The following is a 25,914-nucleotide window of genomic DNA, read 5'->3' on the forward strand; positions in this document are numbered from 1 at the left end:
AAAATTCAACACACCAATTAGGATCTGGCTAAAAAGACTTGAATCAGTTATAGAACCCATTACCCTTTATGGTTGTGAGGTCTGGGGGTCAGCTCACCAACCATCAATTCTCAAAATGGGATAAACACCAAATTGAGACTCTGCATGCAGAATTCTGCTAAAATATCCTCAGTGTACAACGTAAAACACCAAATAATGCATGCAGAGCAGAATTAGGCCGATACCCGCTGATGATCAAAATCCACAAAAGATCTGTTAAATTCTACAACCACCTGAAAGGAAGTGATTCCCAAACCTTCCATAACAAAGCCATCACCTACAGAGAGATGAGCCTAGAGAAGAGTCCCCTTGTCACGAATCCCGTTTCCTGAGTCTGTTTTTTGCCTGTGTTCTGTCCTGGAGTGTTTTTTTCGGCGTCCTGGAACGCACCCTGTCTGGTTGCCGGACAATGTAGCCAGTTGGGAGTTCTGATTACCCGCACCTGTATCCCATCAGCTATCTGCACACCTGGTCCTGATCATCATCTCTTCTCTTCATAAGCCCGGACCTGACATCCATTCCCTGCTGGATCGTTAGCCATGAACAGTATGTTGTGCCATAGTATCAGCCTCAAGTTGGATAGAATTTGTTTTGTTGTTTTTTACGTATTGCTTGCCTTAAACTTACCTCCGTTTGTTCTGTCTTCAGTTACTCACCCGGATCATTTACCCCATTCCCGCCTGGTCGTCGGAGGATTCCGCTTCCCCATTGGATCCACCTATTTACTCCCATCAACTCACCACCGCTGCCCGCTACGCCACCTGGATATATCTACCCATTCTCATTCACTTGTAAATAAATACTCACCTTCTTCCTACTCTCCTTGTCCTGGTCTGCTTCTGGGTTCGATTTTGAAAGAACGTGACACCCCTAAGCAAGCTGGTCCAAGGGCTCTGTTCACAAACCCAAACAGATCCCACAGAGCCCCAGGACAGCAACACAATTAGACCCAACCAAATCATTAGAAAACAAAAAGTAAAAAATTACTTCACACATTGGAATTAATTAACAAACAAACTGTTGTAGCAAACTACAATGCTATTTGGCCCTAAACAGAGAGTACACCGTGGTAGAATCCCTGACCATTATGACTGACTCAAAATTAGGGAAAGCTTTGACTATGTATAGACTCAGTGAGCATAGCCTTGCTATTGAGAAAGGTTGCCGTAGAGAGACCTGGCTCTCAAGAGAAGACAGGCTGTGTACACACTGCCCACAAAATGTGGAAACTGATCTGCACTTTCTAACCTCCTGCCAAATGTATGACCATATTAGAGACATATATTTCCCTCAGACTACACAGACCTACAAAGAATTCAAAAACAAATCCATTTTGATAAAGTCATATCTATTGGGTGAGATACAGTGGGCAATCACAGCAGCAAGATGCGTGACTTGCTGCAACAAGAAAATAGAAACCAGTGAAGAACAAACACCATTGTAAATACAACCCATATACATGTATTTTCCCTTTTGTACTTTAACCATTTGCAAAACATGAAATGTCTTTATTCTTTTGAAACTTGTGTCATTGTAATATTTACTTTGTATTGTTTATTTCACTTGCTTTGGCAATATTATCATATGTTGCCCCATGCCAATAAAGCCCATTGAATTGAATTTAATTGAGAGACAACAACCACTGCCCGAACCATGGCTAACTATCTCCCATCTCCCATGCGTAAACTGATTACAATTATCCGGTGCTGTGAGTGTTTTCATTGTAAATGTTTCACTCCCCCGTTTAACCTGGGAAGAAATAGCTTGCAGTTTTGATGTAATCTCTCTCTCTGTTTCTCTGCATTCTCGTGAAGGCTAGTTTAAGTAGCCTTCAAATCACCCTCCTTCCTCTAAGCTCTTCTGTCTCTCCCCATCTCCTCCTCCCCTCCCAACCAACTGATTCAAATCGCCCCCGATGCTATGCGTATAGTGTGTGTCGGTGTGAGAGCGGAGCGAGAGAACCAGAGATTTGATAGTGCCCAGTCGTGTGGGAGGATTCAAGCCGAGAGACAGGTACCCAGGTCGGGCAAAAGCAGCGGGGGACGCCACGGTAACAGAGATACTTATTTAATCGCACCCGGTAGAATACAGATGCATGGCACCACAGCTTGCTACGGTGTTCGTCTCTAAACGTGACCTAGATGCTTGAAAGAGGCTGGCTTAGGCTACCGGGTTTTGACGATGAGGATTTTAGAATTTAAACGGTTTTTACTGAGCTTCGCCGGTGAACGGAATAAATTAATGAATACGTTGATAGATGAACGGATAAATTAATATTATTGAAATCCGTGTTTTGTGCCAGTCTCCGTCGTTATTAACGATCCCATTTGCAATGGAATTAATGATCAAACGTTGTCGCTCGTGAGCCGCCAGCTCTAAAAGGTAGAAAGAAGCCCTGGCTACGCGCTACTTACTGCCTGTTGTTCCAAAGACAAAATAACTGAAGGTTACAGAACAATCGGTTTATTTTTAACGTTTTCGTCTCAAAAGAAATAGCCTTATAAACGCATAGCGCTTACTGTATCGTCATATGATTTGAAATCATACTGCCCTTTGACAACTGTAGACTAGATGGGGAGGTCGGTCGTTGTGTAGTAGCAACACGTCGGTTAAATTCAGAGAGCTGAAACCAAGGAAACAGGACACACACTTGAGACACATGATGACAGTCAGGTGTTCTGTTAGCAACCACTCGACCTGCAGGTGACCACTGAGAAATATAACATGATGTTTGTAATTGCGATACACATTATATGGCAAAATGTCTTGAAAGTGACAAATTGAAATGTTCATGCACACACCGTGTGTTGTAATAGCCTACTGGAATGTGTGTGCATGATTCTTATGACAATCCTGTGTGTGTGTTACTTTATAAATGTAGCCTAATTCTTCACAGTTTCTAGTTACCTGTCCAAAATTGTAATCAGTAACGTAACTTTTGGATTACACAAACTCAGTAACATAATCTGATTACTTTCAGTTATTTTTTAGATTCATTTCCCTTTAAGAGGCATTAGATGAAGACACAAATTAATATTACCAATTGAACGATATCTGTTGCAGGATAAATCGATGTTAGCGTTTACATAGCTGGTGGCCATAAATGGATGTTGGAATTTCCTTTATCGGTTGGTTGTGTAGGTAGGCTTCTTCTAACCCTTTGCTTTCTGATGTAGATAATAATACGATTAGGCTATAGCCTATCTTTACATTAATAACCAATGTCTGTCAGATTTCCAGTCATTCCAATTAGCCTAATTGAATACCCCTTGATCTTCAAGAGTAGGACTTGTAAATATGGAAATATAGCTTAGGCAAATTGTTTTGCCTGAGCATAACCCCAAAATGAAGGACTTTTTAGCCTACTCTGTTGTTTATCGTCATGGAGGACTGCTCTCGTGGAATGGCATTGTTTGAGCACTACCGAAAACTGCAATTTGCATGTGAAAAATTAATGCCATATCCTGCATTTTCTAAAGGCTTAATGTAACGGATTACAGTTACAGTTTTTTTTGTAATCATGTTATATTTGATGACTGTCTTTTCATCAGCGTTGAAGCACGAAGGCTTATTGGCATGTCATCATTTAGTTAATGCTATATTAGGCCTATCCTTTGTAATAACCATCATCATCATCTTCATTATCATCAATGGCAGATGTTCAGAAAAAGCTGTTATTCAATGAGTAAGGCATATGTCTTTTTATTGCCCTATGTAGAGAAATAGGCCTACATTTCATGTTGTGGGCAGCCAAATGTAGCTCGATGTTTGTTTTAACTCAACAACCGGCTAAACAGTTTAACAGTACCCAGGTTAACCATTCTAACAGTTTGCATAAAGTCAAAATGATTGTGTTGGTATTCACACAAGTGCTATAGGCTTCACCACATCATGCAGTGACCAAGACAGTTAAGCAGAGGAACCAGTAAAGAGAAAAACAAATGAACTCGGTCACTCCCACCCTAGCAACACTCCATTTTCTGAACTGTGTTAACAGTGTGCGGCTCTCTTTTATTTTCAAACTGTGTTAACAGTAACACCACCCAAGTTAAGCCATTTTAAGTATGCATGAATTAAAATAATGATTTCACACAATGGTACAGGCCATATGACTTACACCATCAAAACGCAAACCCAAAGAGTGAGAGTGGCAAACTGATTTGCTCTAGCTGACATACGGGGACATTTCAAACGGTCTTGCTCTGACATACGAGGATATTTCAAACACCTGCCTAACTAACTGTCAACTGGCACTTTAAAAAAAATAATAAAATATGAATCATTCATCTTTTCAGAGGATCGAGGCTACGTTAGATCAACGGACGAAGTGTAAAGATTGAAGTCTGGTCACGCACATCACGTCCCATCTTCTCCTCTCCTCCTTTTCCCAAGTCCGTTCCTTCAAACAATCACCATCATGGCTTCCAAACTAAACCCGAATGTCTTGTACGTCCAAGAACTGCGGGAGTCGACGTCTTCACAGGAATCTGACCGCCTAGCACCGCCCGAACCCGGGGAAGAGAGCTCGGATAGCGACGGAGAGACGGACGAGACGGAGCAGAAGCTGATCCGGAAAGTGTCCACGTCAGGACAGTTACGTGCCAAGGTAGGAGAGACACACACACACACTTGATTTTTTTTACTGAACCTTTATTTAACTAGGCAAGTCATTTAAGAACAAATTCTTATTTACAATGAAGGCCTACCCCAGCCAAACCCGGACGAAGCTGGGCCAATTTTACGCCGCCCTATGGGGCTCCCAATCATCACCGGATGTGATACAGCCTGGATTCGAACCAGAGACTGTAGTGATGCCTCTTGCACTGACTGCTGCACCACTCAGGAGCAAGCATGCATGCTCACTCACACACACACACACACACACAGTGGTGAGATGTTTTGTGTTTTTCTTCATAGCACACAATTTTTCTTGTCATCATGAGAGATGAACTGTGGAATTGATCCTGGTTAGGATAGTGGGCATAGGCTTAATGTTCTGAAAACACACTCACACCCACACACATAATTGGCAACTGATTAGTAACTGATTAATAACAGTGTTTTATTGAGTAAGACATAAAGTTTGTTTGAATTTGGTCAATATATTTATAGTGATTGCCAGGTTGAATCGTTACAGTTATTGATCGAAAGTCATAGGTCATTGTGGATCAATATGAAGCCATAGCTGTCACCTTTATGGTGTTGTTTCTATAGTGATCTCATGGCTGTGTTTGTTCCTGAGACATCTGGTTCAATCAAATGATACCCTATTGGCCTATGCACTTTCCCATAGAGTGCACTTTCCCCCATATATTGCACTACCTTTGACCATAGATATGCAAATAGCTCAGGTGGTAGTTGGTAGAGTATAGTGCTTGCAAATGCCAGGATAGTGGGGTCGATGCCTGAGACCACCAATATGTGATAACTTTACACACGCATGACTGTAAGTCGCATTGGATAAAAGCATCTGCTGAATGACATGTATATACATTTATATTTTATTCTAGTACAGACTGAATGATTAACTGAATGAACAACAGAGACAGAATGCAATATGGAATTGTATTAAATTGTTTGGGGTATGGCCCCATCTCTGAGGAATACTGATGACAGGTAGCTGATGAAAGGTAGCCTTTTGTTTGGGCAGCTGGCATCGAAAACTAAAAAGGTTCGGTACCATCATTTTTTCAATGTTCAGTACTTCTGTCAAATATGACTCACGTGATTGAGAGGATCAAGCCTGTATAAGCGCAGCCCATTTATTGAGCGAAGACCAAAGTGCCTGCTCCACTTACTCATTCATTGCTTGAGCTATCTGGCTGCATTGTTACTTCCCCACTCATGCTGCACAGAAGTTATCACACTTGAATAATGCAACGCGGCATGTAGACATTTTGTTTATTACTTTTCGCAAAACAATGTCCATACAGGCTAGAACTAGAACACCTTTACACAATGCAAGACGATACTGGTAGCTTCTATCTTTAATTTGTCGGCTAACTTTCCTTGCTAGCTTACAACTGAATTCACAACCCTAGTACTATGTTTGGTTGCAAAACATAATGCAATATATGCTGATTTCAAAGTTGATTATCACCAAAAACGTTATTAATTCACTTCGTTTCCCTCGCCGCCAAAAACGAATTCACTTCTTCGTCTTCCTCACCTCGCATCTGATTTCCACTAGGTTCCATAGCCACCAAGTCATATTCCACAGCCACGTTCTGCCTGGCGAATTACGTCATTACTTTTTTAAAGAGACACCGCACAGTTTAAAAAAATATTATTGCGTCTTCTATGCAAATGTTGTTGACCAGTACAATAAAATAACATGTTCTCCTAGCAGTCTCAATTAAAATAAGTCTTAAATGGAAGAGATTGTTTTGTCATTTGTAGCCCCATGAAATCAGCTAAAACAAGCTCAATATCTCAATGCAAGCACACACTCCTATTGAATAATATGCATTCACCTGTATTGTGAATTGACCTAAAATACGTATTGATTTACCCAGTTTATCAAGAGATGTACCATTCAAATACATTTGTATCATTACGTTGTTTTGTAGTTAGGTTGGTAAAAACAAAGTCAGATTGATTGTATGATTGATTAATTAATGCATACATGGCTGTCTCTGAAAAATGTGCATAAACATTTTCAAACGTAATGATATTGAACAATGCAGTAGCTGAGTTTATCTGTCTGGATGATGTGCCATTGTGTGACTTTGGCTAATATGCCTTCTTTTTTGTTTGTTGTGGTATCGTTTTGTTATTGTTTTGGTATTGAGTATCGTGATCGAGTATTGTGATACTAAACCTGAGCTGTATTCGAATACTCATACTAACTGCACTAACTATACTATTTGTGAAGTAAATTGAGTATGTAGTATGCTTATTGGTCATAGTATGGATACAGATAGTATGCCAAATGTTCCCAGATGTCATACTAAATTCACCAAAATACGAAGTATACAAGCAGTGGACACTATTTCTGTGTTTTTAGGGCCCATAATGCAATTCTTCAGAAAGTGGGCATGGCTTCACAACGTTTTCAGATTTTAAGAAAATGGAGGAAAATATGCAGCTGAAGTGCGACTAGAGCAGATACAAATTCATTGCTTTAACTAATTATGACAAATGTTAAGAAAATGTTGAGCAATGTAATAAAATAACGTTACGTAATAAAGTTACGTTACACGTTATGTTGGCTGACAGTTTGTTAGCTACGCTATCCTTACGAACCGCATAGCATATCATTACAGCAGTATTAGCAGTGTTAGCTAGCTACCTAATGTTAGTTGGCTACTAATACACCAGTATATTAACTATATGCTATCTAACTAACGACCCAACATTTATTGACTTGATTATTCACATCATTCTTAGCTTAGCTACGTGGTAAAATCGTTGTGCTTTCTTAATGGGCATTGTTAATTCGCTCTGGCTATCTACTCCGATTTCAGAGCATTCTCTTCTGAGTGTGCCAGAGCATCGAATAACTGATGAATTTACAACCGTTGAATATGGCCAGTGTCAGTAAACATTTGCAAAAAAATCGTAATTAAATTGTTGCCAGCAGCACAGTTACACTCACCAACGCTCTAGATAACAAGAAAACAGCTTAACTAGCTCTGCTAGGGCTAGTAAAATGGTCAGAGTGAGGTGTTCTCTCATTTGTGTCTGGAAGTTGCTAGCAAGCTAGCCAACGTTTCCCAGTTAGTTTAGGTATTTGACTGCCGTTGTGAGATCAGAATGCTCGGATCAACCCTACTCCTCGGCCATGGACAATATGGACAATATGACAATGCTATGAATTTACGAATGCCCAGAGCGCACTCCGAGCACACTCTGGCACTCCAGATTGAATTTACGAACTCACCCGAAGTCGTAAGATGTCTAGCTAGTCATTTGTTATGCTAACAAACTAGCAAGAGGTTGCATAGCAACAGCATCAACTCCCTGAAGATGGGTGAAGCGCTAGTACGCTTAACTGAAAGGATACCGTTCGTTTACGGTATACTAAAATGAACTAATAGTATATAGTAGGCAGTATATAGTCATTTAGTATGTAGTATACAGTATGTTAGTATGGGTATTTGAACATAGCTCTGGTATTGATATTGAAGTCAAAATTCTGGTATCGTGACAATACTAGGTTGTATTGATGATTGGTTAGATAATCGTTAGGTTGTACGATAATAGTACAGGAGCTACAGTAGCTAATATCAAATCCTAGATTGGATTGCAAGTTGTCAATCAAATAGGCATGCAATGCAGAACCATGCCTAAAATAGTTTGTGTGTGTGTGTGTGTGTGTTTGAGAGAGAGATTATTAGATTGTGTTTCCTGAAGTCACATGGCTCAGATTAACCTAGTCATAGACCTGAGAATTTGGCCCCTTATAACTATAGGCTGATTGGATTAGAACTGTGTGTTTGTGTGTATGTGCGTGCATGTGTGTTTGTCTGTGAAAATGAGCACTGATTTGTTTCAACAAAACAGATACAGTATGCTAATTAATAGCAAACACAAACAATCTCCCTCTCTCTCGCTACTCTCTTTTTGTCTCTCTCTCCCAACTCCTTCTCCCTCCCTCCTGGATTTATCCCCCCTTCTCTCTCTCTCTCTCTCTCTCTCTCTCTCTCTCCCCTTTCTCCCGCTCTCCCTCTCTTTTCCATCTTTCTCCCCCTCTCTCTCTTTCTTTCTCTCTCTCTTTCTCTCTGTCTCTTTCCTCTACCCCCTCGGTAGTCCCCAGTGTATTTGCATCAGGCTCATTAGCTCAGAGCTAAGTGTTATTAGCCTTGACATGTCACCCATACATGATTAAATTAAACCATTAACAAACACACAAACTCACCATTAACACTACAACTACGACAGTCAGCCCCAAAATGGTTAGTGGTTAGGGTTTCCCCTAGGTCGAACCGGTGCTTAGGCCTCAAGGGATTGTTGGTTTCCAGGGTTACCAGAAGAGTGTGTAAGTAGGTAGGGGAAACAGTAGGAACCAGTAGGAACCCATTTTTACCCATAGCTTATGTTTAGGTTTATTAGAATATCATAGTACATATGCAGAAACATACATAAAATGTGATGTCATATAATATATATATTACAAAAAAGTGAAATTATAACATCAGCCTAAGTGCATCGTCAATAATTCACATTATCTTATTGGCTTCCAAGCTTAGTGTGCTAGTACTGGAGAAAATAGAATACTCTAGGTCGAATGTATTGGGGAACTTGAATGTGAGCTGTGGAATAGGGAAAACACCAGAGGGGAGGGGAAACAATAGGGTGAGGGGTGTGTGTTCAGTAAACCTATGATAGTGAGGGGGGAGGGAGGATGGAAGCAGAGTGCCTACAGCTACAGAGTTGCCAATAGGTAACAGGTGTGTGTGTGTATGTACACTAACAGGTGTCCTGTCTTCCATGGGGTCCTGTTGTCATCTGTTCCGAGTAGGGCTGTGATGGTCATGGAATTTTGGATGATGGTTTTTGGCCAGCCAAATGACAGCAGTCACTGTAATAACCATTCGAATAGCCCCAAAAAATAGATACCAAAAAATATAACGTCAAAAGTTTGGACACACCTACTCATTCAAGTGTTTTTCTTTATTAAACTATTTTCTACATTGTAGAATAATAGTGAAGACATCAAAACTATGAAATAACATATGAATTTATGTAGTAACCAAAAAAGTGTTAACCAAATCAAAATATATTTTATATTTGAGATTCTTCAAAGTAGCCACCCTTTGCCTTGATGACAGCTTTACACACTCTTGGCATTCTCTCAACCAGCTTCACCTGGAATGCTTTTCCAACAGTCTTGAAGGAGTTCCCACATATACTGAGCACTTGTTGGTTGCTTTTCCTTCACTCTGTGGTACAACTCATTCCAATCCATCTCAATTGGTTTGAGGTCAGGTGATTTTGGAGGCCATCACCATCAAGGTCAAATAGCCCTTACACAGCCTGGAGGTGTATTAGGTCATTGTCCTGTTGAAAGAAAATGCATAGTCCCACTAAGCGCAAACCAGAGGGGATGGTCTATCGCTGCAGAATGCTGTGGTAGCCATGCTGGTTAAGTGTGCCTTGAATTCGAAATAAATCACTGACATGTCTCCAGAAAAGCACCATCACACCTCCTCCTCCATGCTTCACGGTGGGAACCACACATGCAGAGTACATTCGTTTACTTACTCTGCGTCTCACAAAGACACAGCAGTTGGAACCAAAAATCGCAAATTTTGACTCATCAGACCAAAGGACAGATTTCCACTGTTCTAATGTCCATTGCTCATATTTCTTGGCCCAAGCAAGTCTCTTCTTATTATTGGTGTCCTTTAGTAGTGGTTTCTTTGCAGCAATTCGACCATGAAGGCCTGATTCACGCAATCTCCTCTGAACAGTTGATGTTGAGATGTGTCTGTTACTTGAACTCTGTGAAGAATTTATTTGGACTGCAATTTCTGAGGTTGGTAACTTATCCTCTGCAGCAGAGGAAACTTTGGGTATTCCTTTCCTGTGGCGGTCCTCATGAGAGCCAATTTCATCATAGCGCTTGATGGTACTTGCGACTGCACTTGAAATGTTCCAGATTGACTGACCTTCATGTCTTTTAGTAATGATGGACTGCCTTTTCTCTTTGATTATTTGAGCTGCTCTTGTCATAATTTGGACTTGGTCTTATACCAGGTAGGGCTATCTTCTGTATAGAATCCTTATCTTGTCACAACACAACTGATTGGCTCAAAGTATGCAAAGCTGTCATCAAGACAAAGGGCGGCTACTTTGAAGAATCTCAAATATAAAATATATTTTTGTTTAACACTTTTTTTGGTTACTACATGATTCCATATGCGTTATTTCATAGGATGGTTATCTTCACTACTATTCTAGAATGTAGAAAATTGTAAAAATAAAGGAAAACCCTTGAATGAGTAGGTGTGTCCAAACTTTTGACTGGTACTGTATATTATACAGATGCACATTTTCTCTTCTCCTCAGCTCCTGACTGCATGTGCTGCCATAGAAATGGAATGAATAGTACGGGCGTCAGCATTCAAGCCAATGATGGCATAATGGTTGGACTGGCGACCATTGCGAGTTTACCCATATGAGCAAAGCTGGGAATAAAATAACAACGTAAAGCAGGAAGAGTGGCCATCAATGTGCTGTGATTGTTTTTATTTAACCAAACTGACATTACAGAGCCACATCAGTTAAACCTAGACTCAGCAATATGATGTAGTTGCAGAAAGTAAACATTATAGTGTGTCAATTTCCACAACAACTAAGAGTGTTAAAGTGCGAGGCTCAACTTCTCAGCTGTTTTTGTGCCCTGGCTACCACGCTGTAAACAGCATGAAGCGAACCCATACACATGTGCAGATACTGTGCGAGAGCCAAGTCTTGCGTCTTGCTCATCTCCATATCTGTGGTGCTGCTCGTGCAACGTCATTTCGTTGAGTCTACCCTTAACATAGTTTGAATTAACATTATACATCAACATGGAATGTAGAATCTTTGCCACAACACCTTGCTTGTTTCAGCAAGGAGCAACAAAGTTTCATCACGCTGTAATTAAGAGTCCATGGTACAGCAGAAACGGACTCAACTGCACGAATGCCCAGCAGTTCCGTCTTCAGTAAGCTGTTAAATTTTAAACGGCTATGACGGTTATTTTATTTTCATGACGGTCTTCATCCATCACCATAGGTTACGTAAGTGATAATCAACAAGAGGTTATGCATCCTATAGAAAATAATGAACGACGTGGAAGGTGTGTTCAACGACACGCAATAGCTGAGTGGAACTCACCTTCCATGGAGTTGAATTATTTTCCAGGGAACGCATAGAGCCACAAGTTGATTATCCCTTTTATACCATAGCTGTAATTTTCAATGTGTTCAACATCCATTGAAGTAGCTAGCAAGTTTACTAGAGAGCGACAGCAGTTGCCTTGGTAACCAAGCAAACAGTCCTACTAGTTTAGCTAACTTAACCATCATTCCCAGCTTCGAATTCAACCATGCCAATAATGTTTTAAATTCGACTTTTGCTTTCAAAAACAGCTCAAACATAGAACATGTAAGAAGGAACCATAGACATCGAATTCTACGTTCAAATATACCGTGCGTTATAGGGAAATAATGCACGCTCTAGAATGCCCTTCAAGCCAATCAGAAAGGAGCTCATGTCTGAAGGAGACGACACCTGCGAGGGTAAAAAAAAAACACGCCCTGAGAACTCTTTTTATTTTTTTAAATATATATTTTTGAATATATATTGACTTTCAATGATGTCATGGTATAAAAGTTATACAGTAATTGTGCCAGCACTAGTTCCTAGTCAACGCTCTTTATTACTCTCTACCTCTTTATCACTCTCTTCTTCTCTCTCGCTCTCTTTCTCTATCTTTTTCTCTCTCTCTTCCTCCAGGCATATAAAGCCTTAAGACTTTTTATTTACTGCTGTTTTGGCTTTTGTTTACCTTGCCCCCATTTGGTCTGACAAATAAAGAAGACAACACACACACACACACACACACACACACACACACACACACACACACACACACACACACACACACACACACACACACACACACACACACACACACACACACACACACACACACACACACACACAGGCAGGCAGAGAAAAGGGCAGTTCCCTAATTAGGATTTTCACAAGGTACACAAGAAAGACCTCTAGAAGAAGAGGTGAAAGAAGGGATGCACACATCCCTCTTTCTCTCTCTCTCTGTCTCTCTTGCCTTTCCTTTCTCTCCTTTTCTCTCTATCTATCTTATTGACTTCCTCTCTCTCTCTCTCCCTCTCTCTCTCTCTCTCTCTCTCTCTCTCTCTCTCTCTCTCTCTCTCTCTCTCTCTCTCACTGTCTTCCTCTCTCTCTCTCGCTCTCTCTCTCTCTCTCTTACTGTCTTCCTCTCTCTCTCTCTCTCTCTGAGGGCTGAATTATAGCTATAGTGTGACATGAGTGTGTGGGATGATACTGCATGTAGGAAGATGGGGATTTGTGTGTGTCTGTGTGTGGTGCATGTACGCGTGTGTAGGCGTGTGGTGAGTGTGTGTGTGATTTATAGCTCTGGCCTGATTCAGCTTTGTGGGTCAATACCTGGAGAGATGAAAGAGAGATGTCGAGAGAAAGAGCAGAGAGGAGCAGTGACTGAGAAAACAGGGAGAGAGAGAGGGAGGGACCAAATCTATCCAGATATCAAACGTAAATTCAGTTTCCATTAACTGTCCCCGTTAGATAGACAACATATTGATAATCTATAACATGTTCTGATGTTTAATATGTTAAACTAATATAGACTATCTTATAAACTGTGAATGATTGATTATCATTGATAGACAGGGTTGGGCCAGTCATCAGAGGAGACACACACGTCTCCATCCCTGTCTGTTCTTTTTTAACTGGAGCCTCCCAACCTCGTTTCTATTGATTGGCTGTCAGGTCTATCTGGAGTCATCATCTGTCCAATGAGAACACTGGACATTATGGAATGTTGGGAAATAACAAGCCTTGTATCAAAGTATCAATAGTTCTCTCTCTCTCTCTCTCTCTTTTAATTCAATGTGCTGTATTGGCTTTTTATCTCTCCTCATCTCCCTATCCTATCATCTTCTCGTTTCTCCTCTCTTCCTCACCTTTCATCTCCACCCTCTCATCTCCTCTCTCTCTTCCTCTTCTCTCCTCTCTCTCTTCCTCTCCTCCTCTGTGTCATTTTAAAACAACATTAGGGTAGCATCATCCATCATTAGACTGACAGACCATTAGAGAAAGTACAGCCACTGGACCAGGGAGATAGAGAGAGAGAGAGAGAGAAGCTAGAGAGACAGAAAGAGAGAAGGAGAAGAGAGCCAGGGAGGGGGTTTACGAGAAGGCGAACAGAGATGACACGCAGTGGGACAGAACAGGGGAGAGAAGGAGGAGAGAGATAAGGACGGAGAGAACAAAGGGAGACAAAGAGAAGATGTGTGTGTGGATAATGACAGGAGAATGAGAAGCGATAAAGACAGACAGAAAGACAGAAACACTCCCTCCCTCTGTGTGATACTATACCAACCTGATGAGTAATTCATAGACTGTCTGCGTCTCAACTGTCACCCTGTTCCCTACATTGTGCACTACTTTTTAACAGGGCCCATAGGGGATACCTTATTACGTTATTATATATTATTGTGCATAATTAGTGTACAAAACGTGAGGAACACTTTCCTAATATTGAGTTGCTGCCACTTTTGCCCTCAGAACAGCCTCAGTTCGTCAGGGCATGGACTCTACACGGTGTTGAGAACGTTCTACAGGGATGCTGGCCACAGTATGCTTCCCACAGTTGTGTCAAGTTGGCTGGATGTACTTTGGGTGGCGGACCATTCTTGATTACACACGGGAAACTGTTGAGTGTGGAAAAATCTGGCAGGGTTGCAGTTCTTGACACACTCAAACCAGTGTGCCTGGCACCTACTACCATACCTCTTTCAAAGGCACTTAAATATTTTGTCTTGCCCATTCAGCCTCTGAACGGCACACATGCACAATCCATGTCTCAATTGTCTCAAGGGTTAAAAATCCTTCTTTAATCTGTATCCTCTCCTTCATCTATGCTGATTGAAGTGGATTTAACAGGTGACATTTGTAAGGGATCATAGCTTTCACCTGGATTCACCTGGTCAGTCTATGTCATAGAAAGAGCAGGTGTTCCTAATGTTTTGTACACTCAGTGTAACTGGCAAATCTGCTGTGTGTGTGTGCGTGTGTGTGTGTGTGTGCACTGAGTCAGAAAAGACAAGCCTGGGGACATGGATCTGTGCTATTCTTTATAGACACACTCTCTCTCTCTCTCTCTCTCTCTCTCTCTCTCTCTCTCTCTGTCTCTCACTCGACTATATAAGAAAAATATGTAATATCAGAGAATACATTAGATTCACGCAGGGAAATGGATGAGAGAGAGCGAGAGATTCAGAGAGAGAGATTCAGAGAGAGAGAGAGATTCAGAGAGAGAGAGAGAAATTCAGAGAGGGAAGTGCATAAGAAATAGATACTATATATAGCCTTTAGGCCCTATACTGTATGCATTGTGCATTAGACTTGAGTATTTATCTCTTTCTCTCTGTCTCTCTCTGTTAGAGGCATACTGGGCTCTTTCCCTCTATTTTGTCATCAGAGAGATTTCCGGTCATTAGAGTCAGAGTAGATTCAGACAAGGAAATTCATAAGAAACATATACAGTTGAAGTCGGAAGTTTACATACACCTCAGCCAAAAACATTTCAACTCAGTTTTTCACAATTCCTGACATTTAATCCAAGTAGAAAATTCCCTGTCTTAGGTTAGTTAGGATCACCACATTACTTTAAGAATGTGAAATGGCAGAATAATAATTGAGAGAATGATTTATTTCAGCTTTTATTTCTTTCATCACATTCCCAGTGGGTCAGAAGTTTACATACACTCAATTAGTATTTGGTAGCATTGCCTTTAAATTGTTTAACTTGGGTCAAACGTTTTGGGTAGCCTTCCACAAGCTTCCCACAATAAGTTGGGTGAATTTTGGCCCCTTCCTCATGACAGAGCTGGTGTAACTGAGTCAGGTTTGTAGGCCTCGTTGCTCGCACACGCTTTTTCAGTTCTGCCCACAAATGTTCTATGGGATTGAGATCAGGGCTTTGTGATGGCCACTCCAATACCTTGACTTTGTTGTCCTTAAGCCATTTTGCCACAACTTTGGAAGTATGCTTGGGGTCATTGTCCATTTGGAAGACCCATTTGCGACCAAGCTTTAACTTCCTGAATGTTGTCTTGAGATGTTGCTTCAATATATCCACATCATTTTCCTGCCTCATGATGCCATTCTATTTTGTGAAGTGCACCAGTCCCTCCTGCAGCTAAGCACCCCCACAACATGATGCTGCCACCCCCGTGCTTCACGGTTTGGGTGGTGTTCTTCGGCTTGCAAGTCTCCCCCTTTTTCCTCCAAACATAACGATGGTCATTATGGCCAAACAGTTCTATTTTTTGTTTCATCAGACCAGAGAACATTTCTCCAAAAAGTACGATCTTTGTCCCCATGTGCAGTTGCAAACCGTAGTCTGGCTTTTTTATGGCGGTTTTGGAGCAGTGGCTTCTTCCTCACTGAGCGGCCTTTCAGGTTATGTCAATATAGGACTCGTTTTATTGTGGATATAGATACTTTTGTACCTGTTTCCTCCAGCATCTTCATAAGGTCACAAGGTCATTTGCTGTTGTTCTATGATTGATTTGCACTTTTCACACCAAAGTACGTTCATCTCTAGAAGACAGAACGCGTCTCCTTCCTGAACGGTATGAAGGCCGCGTGGACCTGTGGTGTTTATACCTGCGTACTGTTGTTTGTACAGATGAACGTGGTACCTTCAGGCATTTGGAAATTGCCCCCAAGGATGAACCAGACTTGTGGAGGTTCATCCTTGGGGTCTACAATTGTTTTTCTGAGGTCTTGGCTGATTTCTTTTGATTTTCCCATTGATGGTTGTAGCCATCAGTTATTCCATTAACAATCACCCATATTAGCAAAGGTATTTCATTTCAAACTTCACATTTCTCTAACATGGGCTACTTATCGTAGGGAGCGATATCAGCAGAATGCTTGCGATAAGTAAGCGGTATGGTCGGTGTTGATCATTTTCCGTTTATCGTCCCAGCTCTGTATATACTGTAACCTTTAGCCTCTAAATGCATTGTGCATTACACTTTAACGTATCTTCCTTAGAGCAGGTGTTCTCTCTCTCTCTCTCTCTCTCTCTCTCTCTCTCTCTTAGACATAGAATTGCATGATAAATGAATATGTAGCCTTTAGGGACTATATGCGTTGTGCATTAGACTTTAGTACCTCTTCCTTAGTAGAAACATTAAAGTGTTATAACGTGTTCCTTTTCTCTTTAGAGCACAGGTTCTGAGTGTGTTAGGAAGCTTTCCTGAGGGGGAGGAAAAGATGCCATCCCGAAAAGAAGGAAACGCTACATGCTTTTCTAGCGTCTAGTGACAACCCCCAACTTTAATCTTGTCTCTACCTTCTTGCCCTTTGTGCTGTTGTCTGTGCCCAATAATGTTTGAGCCGTGTTTTGTGCCACTCCAGTGTAGTGTTACTACCTTGTTGTTGTCATGTTGTGTTGCTACCATGCTGCGTTGGCATGTGTTGCTGCCTTGCTCTGTTGTTGTCTTAGGTCTCGCTTATGTAGTGTTGTGTTGTTCCTATATTTATATGGGTTTCTTTTTTACATAGAATTTTTTTAAATCCCAGCCCTCGTCATTGTAAAATAAGAATTTGTTCTTAACTGACATGCCTAGTTAAATAAAGGTTAAATAATATAAAATAAAAATCTTAAAAAGCAAAAATGACAAATGTTGTAAAAGAGCTGAAAGCTCCTGATTTTTTCTTATAGGCAATTTCTTGGTTTGAAATCCTAATTCTGTCCTTTCTGCCATGGCTGTCTAGTGTCTATTCACTACCAATCCCCTAAAGGCATTTGTTGTAGATGGATGTCTTTTCTACCATGGCCATCTAGGCATATGTTAGAGATGGATGATACACACACACACACACACAAACACATAGGCACGTGTTTGTGTTGTAGATGGATGAGTGTGCATCATGTGGGTCAGCATCATTCCCGGTCATTTCCGTCTGGTTGCTAATGGTGATGGATGGGAGCAGTGGGAATACCTCGTCCATGAAGGGTTTAGCATTAAGAATGCCACCGTCTTAGAGAGCAACAAATGGATGGAGGGATGAGGCAGGGATGGGATGGATAGAGGAAGGGGGTGGTGGGAGCGAGGGAGTGACGGACCAATGGATGGATAGACTGACAAGACTGACTGACATACAGACAGCGGTTGACTGATTGATAGCAGCACATCAACCTTGTGCACCTATTTTAACGTTCATAATCATCTTTTGTAAGGAGGCACACAAGCTGCTTCCATTTGAGTTGTGAGGTAGTTTGTAGCGAGTATGTTCTCCTTTGCGAGCATCGTCCATTTACAAGAAGAACAGAAGGAAAACAAGAAGGGACTGGTGTCATACACTTCCTTTACTGCTCTATTTTCTCACACTGTCAATTTGTCTCGCTTTCTGTAATTTCTCTTGTACTTTCTCTGTCCATCTCTATTTCTTTTGTTGCCTCTCTCTCTCTCTTTATTTTCATTCTCTCTCTTCTCTTCCTTTCTCTTTTCTTTCTGTCTCTTTCTAGCTCACTCTAAAAATAGTCTCTCTGACTTTTTGTCTGCTGCTCAGAAACCTCTTGAAAGAGGAAGCTGTACACACACACACACACACACACACACACACACACACACACACACACACACACACACACACTCTCTCTTGAGACACTTTCTGAGTCATCTAAGGCAATCATGGTAATTTCGAAACTCAGGAAAAGTTTGTGGTCATACGCACATCCTTTAAAACGTAGGTGCTGGGCTAATGAAGCATACTTGTGACGAACAGGAAGTCCCGCACACTGTTAAAGCTCCCATTTCACTGTTTTATTGACTGTCTCGATCCAAAACCAGATCTTTGTCAGGTGTGCGTGTGTGTGTGTGCTTGCATGTGTGAGTGTGTGCTTGCTTGTGTGTTCACTCTCTGTTGTATAAACATCAACAGTCCTTTCTCTCCTGAATTAAAGATCCACTTGTGTGTTAAATGGCACCCTATCCCCTATATAGAGCACTGCTCAGAAAAAGGGCGCTATATAATAATGGGGAGCCATTTGGAACGCAGCGTTGGTGTATCTGGAAGGAAGGATTAGAAGGAGAGAGTCACCGCTGAAAAGACACATCTGCCAATTAAATTTTAAGCGTAGACCATGTGTATATGTGCGTGTGTGTGTATGCGTGTATATGTGTGCACCCACATACTTGTGTTTGTGAGATGTTGGCCCTTGGACAATGGAAAGTAAGAAGAGAGAGAAAAATAGAGAGAACTAAAGAAAGAAAGAAAGAAAAGACGGAAATAGGTCAAGTGCAATCAGACGCCATTGTACCATGAGGACCTGGCTGCTGAGAGAGAGAGAGAGAGAGAGAGAGAGAGAGAGAGAGAGAGAGAGAGAGAGAGAGAGAGAGAGAGAGAGAGAGAGAGAGAGAGAGAGAGAGAGAGAGAGAGAGAGAGAGAGAGAGAGAGAGAGAGAGAGAGAGAGAGAGAGAGAGAGAGAGAGAGAGAGAGAGAGAGAGAGAGAGAGAGAGAGAGAGAGAGAGAGAGAGAGAGAGAGAGAGAGAGAGAGAGAGAGAGAGAGAGAGAGAGAGAGAGAGAAAACAGAAACAGACAGCAGTATTTCATGAGGAGAGGTCTACAGAGAATGTATAATATTTGTAGACAAATACATTTAGATTGAAAGAATTAGAAGTCTTGTAAACAATGACTTCGCATTATACCACAGCCAAAGATTTAGATATACATGTAGGTCTACAGATTAATTCAGTATTGAATGGGAATGTCCATTTTAGTTATTGTCATGCCTGGCTAACTGTCATGCCCTTTATGCAAGGGGTTTTCAAACCTCTCCTCGGGGACCCCCAGCCTTTCCATGTATTTGAACTATTCCACAGCTAGAACAACTTGTCAACCAATCATAAAGCCCTTGACCAGGTGAATCAGGTGAGCTACGTCAGGGCTACAGCACAACGGTGAAATGTCTGGGGGTCCCCGAGCAGAGGGTTGAACACCACTGCTTTAGGCAAGTCCCAGTAGTAGTGTCAGTTGATTGCTATTTTCAATTTTTGAATCTGAAGTTACTGGAAATAGAAATACAACGCTGACAGGAAGAAGAAAAATCTATGAAGTTGTTGTTGCCAGGTTACAGACAGACACACAAACACACACACTCAGACAATAGCTGGTTGATCAGTTAGTGGAGGGAAGTGGATTTTGGGGTGCAAGTCTGAGATGGTGATTTTCTTGGTATAACGCAGTGAGGCAGTTTGGGGGTTGTTTGGGGTGTGTGTGTGTGTATTTTTGGCTGAGGTTTCGTATTGAGGAATGGCTGTGTGCAGAACTGTGAGTTTCCAGCTATTACCTCCGGGAACAGAAAGAGAGAATGAAAAAGAGAGAGAGAGAGAGAGATAGATAGAGAGAGCGAGAGAAGAGAAAGAGCGATTGAGAGAGAGATACTAAAGTGTAATGCACAATGCATACAGTATAGAGCCTAAAGGCTATATATACAGTATCTATTTCTTATGCACTTCCCTGTCTGAATCTACTGTGACTCTAATGTCCGGTAACTCTCACTTTTTCCTTCTCTCTCTCGCTCTCGGTCAATTAAATTCAATTGAAGGGTTTTATTGGCCTGCGAAACATATGTTGACATTGCCAAAGCAAGTGAAACAGTTAATAAACAAAAGTGAAATTAACAATGAAAAATGTACAGTAAACGTTACATTCCAAAATAATAAAGACATTTCAAATGTCATATTATGTCTATATACAGTGTCATAGTGATGTGTACAAAAGTACAAAAGGGAAAATCTCTCTCTCTCTCTCTCTCTCTCTCTCTCTCTCTCATAGTCTGGCAGTATGAGCTGATAAAATGCTGAGATTCTGCCTGTGTTTTCCCTGGCTATCCATTTCCCTGTCTGAATCTACTGTCTAATGTGTTCTCTAATAGTACGTGTTTTTCTGAAATAAGAGAGAGTGTGTGTGTCTATAGAAAAGAGCACAGCTACATGCCTGCAAGCTTGTCTTTTACTGAGAGACAGAGAGAGAGAGAGAGGCCAAGAGCTAATGAATACTCTCCATTGGTGTTTTTCTAAAATAGATCTTTCTACAGGTAGCCTAACTGCCAAAATAAAGTAAACACTTGAGTAAATGAGGGATACAGAGTATTATTTTGGCTAACATGGCTAAAGATGAAGAGATCTCAGTGACTTTGGAAGAGGTGTCTCAAAGGAGCATAGGGGGTTTAATAAAGAGTATGTGTGTCAGCCACTTATGGTCAATTGTGGAGCGGCTCCTGAGACAGCTGTCACGACTTCTGCCAAAGTCGGCTCCTCTCCTTGTTCGGGCGGCGTTCGGCGATCGATGTCACTTTCTAGCTTTCTAGCCATCGCCGCTCCATTTTTCATATTTCCATTTGTTTTGTCTTGTTTCCATACACACCTGGTTTTCATTCCCTAATCACACAGCATGTATTTAGGCCTCTGTTCCCCTCCATGTCTTTGTGTGAATAATTTTTTTTTGTTACGTGGGTATTGTCACGCGCCAGACTTTTGTTCATGTTCCCGTGTTTTGGACACGTTTATGTACTTATGTGCTTTCGTTTGGACCGGAATAAAGAGTGCCTGTTAACTACACTCTACTCTCCTGCACCTGACTTCGCCTCCGTAACAACAGCGCTTTCCACCACCATCAACAAAATACTAGCTGACGGAACTCCTCGTGGAAGAATGGTATCGCATCCCTCCCATAGAGTTCCAGAAACATGTAGAATCTATGCCACGGTGCATTGAAGCTGTTCTGCCTGGCTTGCGATGGCCCAACGCCTTATTAAGACACTTTGTGTTTCCTTTATTTTGGCAGTTACCTGTAAAAGGACTTTTTTTTTATTGACGAGAGAAATGTAGCCCGGGGTTGCCCCTCTCCTCCCTCCTCACCTCCCTTCCGCTCCCTCTCTTTCCTAAGCTCCTCATCCCTCTCTCCCCTCTTCACCCCTTCTCTCCCTTCTCCGATTGAAGCGAGAAAAACTCTCTCATGTGTTACAATCGCTGCCATCTTGTGAACGGTAGAAACAATTTAAAAAGGAAAAAGAGAAAAATATGTGATTGGCTAGATCTGTCTCTCAGCTGCGTTGGCGGATAGATGGTTGAATAGGTAGGTAGGTAGGTAGGTAAGTAGGTAGGTAGGTAAGTGGGTAGGTCAATCAATAGATAGATTTGGCAGAAATACATATCCCAAAAACAGTCTTTGGCGAATCGGCTAAAGTCAAGGTGAGTGGAAAATCATGTTAGGTTGTATTTTCAGTGGACTGTCCCTTTAAATAGCCCAAGTAAAGTTGTGTTACTCTTGAAAACAAAAACAAAGAAGCTTGGCAGAGGAAGGATGTTTTCTTTAAAACCATCTCATTACTCATGAGAGAGAGAAAGAGTGAGAGAGATTGAGAGAGATTGTGAGAGAGGAGTGAGGGAGAGAAGACAGGAACAGACGTTCAGCATCTTTAGTCTTAAGAGTTTGGCATGAGGAAGGACAGAGAGTTTTCTAATCTTGTTAGGGTGGGGTGCACACTCTTCTCCTCTGTCTCCTTTTTCCCTCTCTCTTTCTCCTTCCTTTTATCTCTTGTTCTACCCCCCCTCTCTCTCTCTCTCTCTTTCAACCTCTCTCTCTCCCCTTCCATCTCTCTCCCTCAGTCATCCTCTTCCTAATCTTGTTGGGGTGGGGTCCGACCTCCCTCTCTCCTGCTTTTCCCTCCTCTCTCTCTCTCTCTCTCTCTCTCTCTTTCTCTCTTTCTCTCTCTCACTCTCTCTTTCTCGCTTGCTGTCTCTCTCTCTGTCTTCCCTCTTGTATTTTCTAATCAGGCATAGAGCCTAGCTAGCACTCGTACTCTAAGGCCGCATCCCAAATGGCACTCTATTCCCTGTGTAGTGCATTACTTTTGACCAAAGCCCTATGGGAATAGGTCACTACATAAGGTATAGGGTGCAATTTGGGACCTATACATTAAATCATATTTCAGTGTGTAATTTTGGCAGGTATTCAGAACCTAGGGCACCTCATCAAGATAATGTAGGCCTGCTGTCTGAGGAGGAATAACACACACACACACACACACACCTCCACACTCTCCCCTTTCTTAGCTGTTCTTTGTGGTTTGAGTGGAACATTTGGATGGAGAGGAAAATTAGGAAAAGAGGGGAAGGGAGGAAGAGAGGAAGTTGAGAACAGGTAGGTGACTAGAGGGTAGCCTAAATGCTATAGAGCAGAACAAGGGAGGACACAGGGTTGAGGAGGGGAAAAGGATGGGAAGAGGTAGGGTTGCACATTTTGGGGACTATTCAGGTGGAAACCTTCCGTGGGAATTAACAGGAATATTTGGGATTTAACGGGAATATATAGGAATTAACGGAAATATATGCAAATTAATATTAATACCATTTAAATGTAGATGTAAGGAGTCATAAGGAGTCATCGCAAATGATTAAATCCTTCCAATAGACATTTTAAAAACAATTTAGTTACAAAACTTTTAAATGAGTTGACTCTTCACATGGAATGATTTCACTGAACAACAAAAGAAAGGGAATATTGAATGATCCCCAGTGATCCATCGCATCTCTGTAAAATGATAGTCTAGAAACTGAAGCTTTGGTTGTCTTCCGCTCAAGCTTCCATGTCTTCTCCCTGGACCTCCTCAATGTCCACCTCTTCAACATCAGACTCTGAGGCCTCATCTCCACTCTCACTTTCTAACCTAGTTGAAAAAGCCCAAAATTTGCCCAGATGACCACCAATTTTTCAACCCTTGTATTGGTCAGCCTGTTGCGTGCTTTGGTGTGTGTGTTCCCAAACAAGGACCAGAGGCAACTGATGTTGGGATTTCGAGGATGATGGAGGCAACAGGGGAAAGATCCTCAGATCCACAAAGTCCCTTCCACCAGGTAGCTGATGAGATATGTTGACTGCCATATTGCATCTCCATCCCAAAGCCCTTGCTTGAAAGTGTACTTTGCCAGACTGCCAAGAACCTTGCCCTCATCCAGGCCAAGGTGACGAGACACTGTAGTGATGACACCATGGGCCTTGTTGATCTCTGCAGCAGACAGGATGCTCTTGCCAGCATACTTGGGGTCCAACATGTACGCTGCGGTGTGTATGGGCTTCAGACAGAGGTCTTCATGCTTTTTTATGTATTTCAGAACTGCAGTTTCCTCTGCTTTGAGCAACAGTGAAGTGGGCAGGGCAGTACAGATTTATTTTCTTACATCTGCAAGCAGAGTCTGAACATCAGACAGGATGGCATTGTCTCCCTCAATGGCTACTACTATAGGTTTCAGGAGTTTCAGGCTGCTTATCACTCTCTCCCAAAATACATCATCCAGGAGGATCCTCTTGATGGGGCGGTCTATATCGGCAGACTGTGATATGGCCATTTCTTGGAGAGTCTCCTTCCCCTTCAGAGGACTGTCAAACATGATGACAACACCACCCCAACAGGTGCTGCTGGGCAGCTTCAATGTGGTGCTATTATTCTTCTCACTTTGCTTGGTGAGGTAGATTGCTGCTATAACTTGATGACCCTTCACATACCTAACACATACCATTTCCTTGTTTCTCTTGTAGAGTGTATCCATAATTTTCAGTGCTTAGGAGCAGATTCAATGCATGAGCAGCACAGCCAATGGGTGTGATGTGAGGGTAAGATTCCTCCACTTTAGACCAAGCAGCCTTCATGTTCGCAGCATTGTCTGTCACCAGTGCAAATACCTTCTGTGGTCCAAGGTCATTGATGACTGCCTTCAGCTCATCTGCAATGTAGAGACCGGCGTGTCTGTTTTCCCTTGTGTCTGTGCTTTTGTAGAATACTGGTTGAGGGGTGGAGATGATGTCGTTCATTATTCCTTGCCCACGAACATTCGACCACACATCAGAGATGATTGCAATACAGTCTGCTTTCTTTATGATTTGTTTGACCTTCACTTGAACTCTGTTGAACTCTGCATCCAGCAAATTAATATATAAAGCATGTCTGTTTGGAGGGGTGTATGCTGGGGGAAGAACATTCAGAAATCTCTTCCTATACACTGCCTGTGAGCATCAGAGGTGAACCAATTGCATACACAGTTCGAGCAAGACATTCATCAGCATTTCTCTGACTACGTTCCTCCATTGTGTAAATGGACCATGAGCTGTTGCTAATGATAAGGTTTCGGATTCATCATTTTCACCTCGAATAGAAGTAGAGGGACTTTTGTGAGCGGTTGCTTGTTGTGAGCCTGAGGGAACTTTATGCACTTGGCCAGATGATTCTGCATCTTTGTTGCATTCTTCACATTTGATTTGGCACTCTATTTGTCAATGTACACAACTTTTCCTTCTACATTAGCTGATAGTGCATCAGATAGTGCCTGTGGAATTTTCCTGTGAAGATTAGAATTTGTTTTGTAAAAAAATAAATAAATACAATTCCATGTACTGATAAATAGTTAAGAAGTAAGATTAACAAACTCCTTTGTAAGATAAATGTTTTAAAATGAAACATGTATGGAAACAGGTGAATTAACTCCTCAGTTAGCAGGCTCATGCAAGCTAAAACCCACATGGTAGCAAAAACTAGCAGAAATTGTTAACAAGTTAGAAATAATTTAAACACACTTTGCTGTAGGTTACTATTTACTAGTTAACAAAAAAAGCATGTATGTCATATAAAATATATTCAACTTACCAGAAAGCATGTAGTCCTTGGCTCAGAAAATGTAGTAGTGTGGGCTCAATAGCATCTCATTAGTGTGCAAGATCTTGAGAATCAGCTGTACATGTGATGGAAGAGTGCACTGCACATGCACTTTGCATGCAGAGGGTTACAATTGCATTGCATTGGGGATAGTTTAACCAAAATATACCACAAAACCTACAATTTCCTTACATGTGTTCCCCCCCCCAAAAAAGTTTCACCGTTATATATGCTAACTTTTTTGATGAATTTAAGCCAAATTCCCCACATTCCCGGGCTTAACTTCCCATGGAAAGTTTCCGACCCTTTGCAACCCTAGTTAGAGGAGAGGAGAACAGGTAGATGAATAGGGGGAAGGGGGAAAGGAACTCCAGTGTGTTCTTAACAATAAGGAGATCAGATATCACTGTAAATGAAGCAGAACA

General features: G+C 41.6%; 1 protein-coding gene across 1 annotated transcript in view; it reads left to right on the plus strand.

Annotated features, from left to right (window-relative positions):
- The first annotated feature begins 2,492 nt into the window (after positions 1-2,492).
- The window catches only part of LOC109875893 (diacylglycerol kinase delta), a 112,664-nt gene continuing 89,242 nt past the window's right edge, over positions 2,493-25,914 (plus strand). The window contains 2 exon segments of the mRNA XM_074933826.1: positions 2,493-2,742; positions 4,335-4,645. Of these exon segments, the coding sequence (XP_074789927.1) occupies positions 4,457-4,645 (189 nt within the window). The 5' untranslated portion in view covers positions 2,493-2,742; positions 4,335-4,456.

This window comes from Oncorhynchus kisutch, linkage group LG9 (assembly GCF_002021735.2).
Source record: "Oncorhynchus kisutch isolate 150728-3 linkage group LG9, Okis_V2, whole genome shotgun sequence".
NCBI classification, from domain to species: domain Eukaryota; kingdom Metazoa; phylum Chordata; class Actinopteri; order Salmoniformes; family Salmonidae; genus Oncorhynchus; species Oncorhynchus kisutch.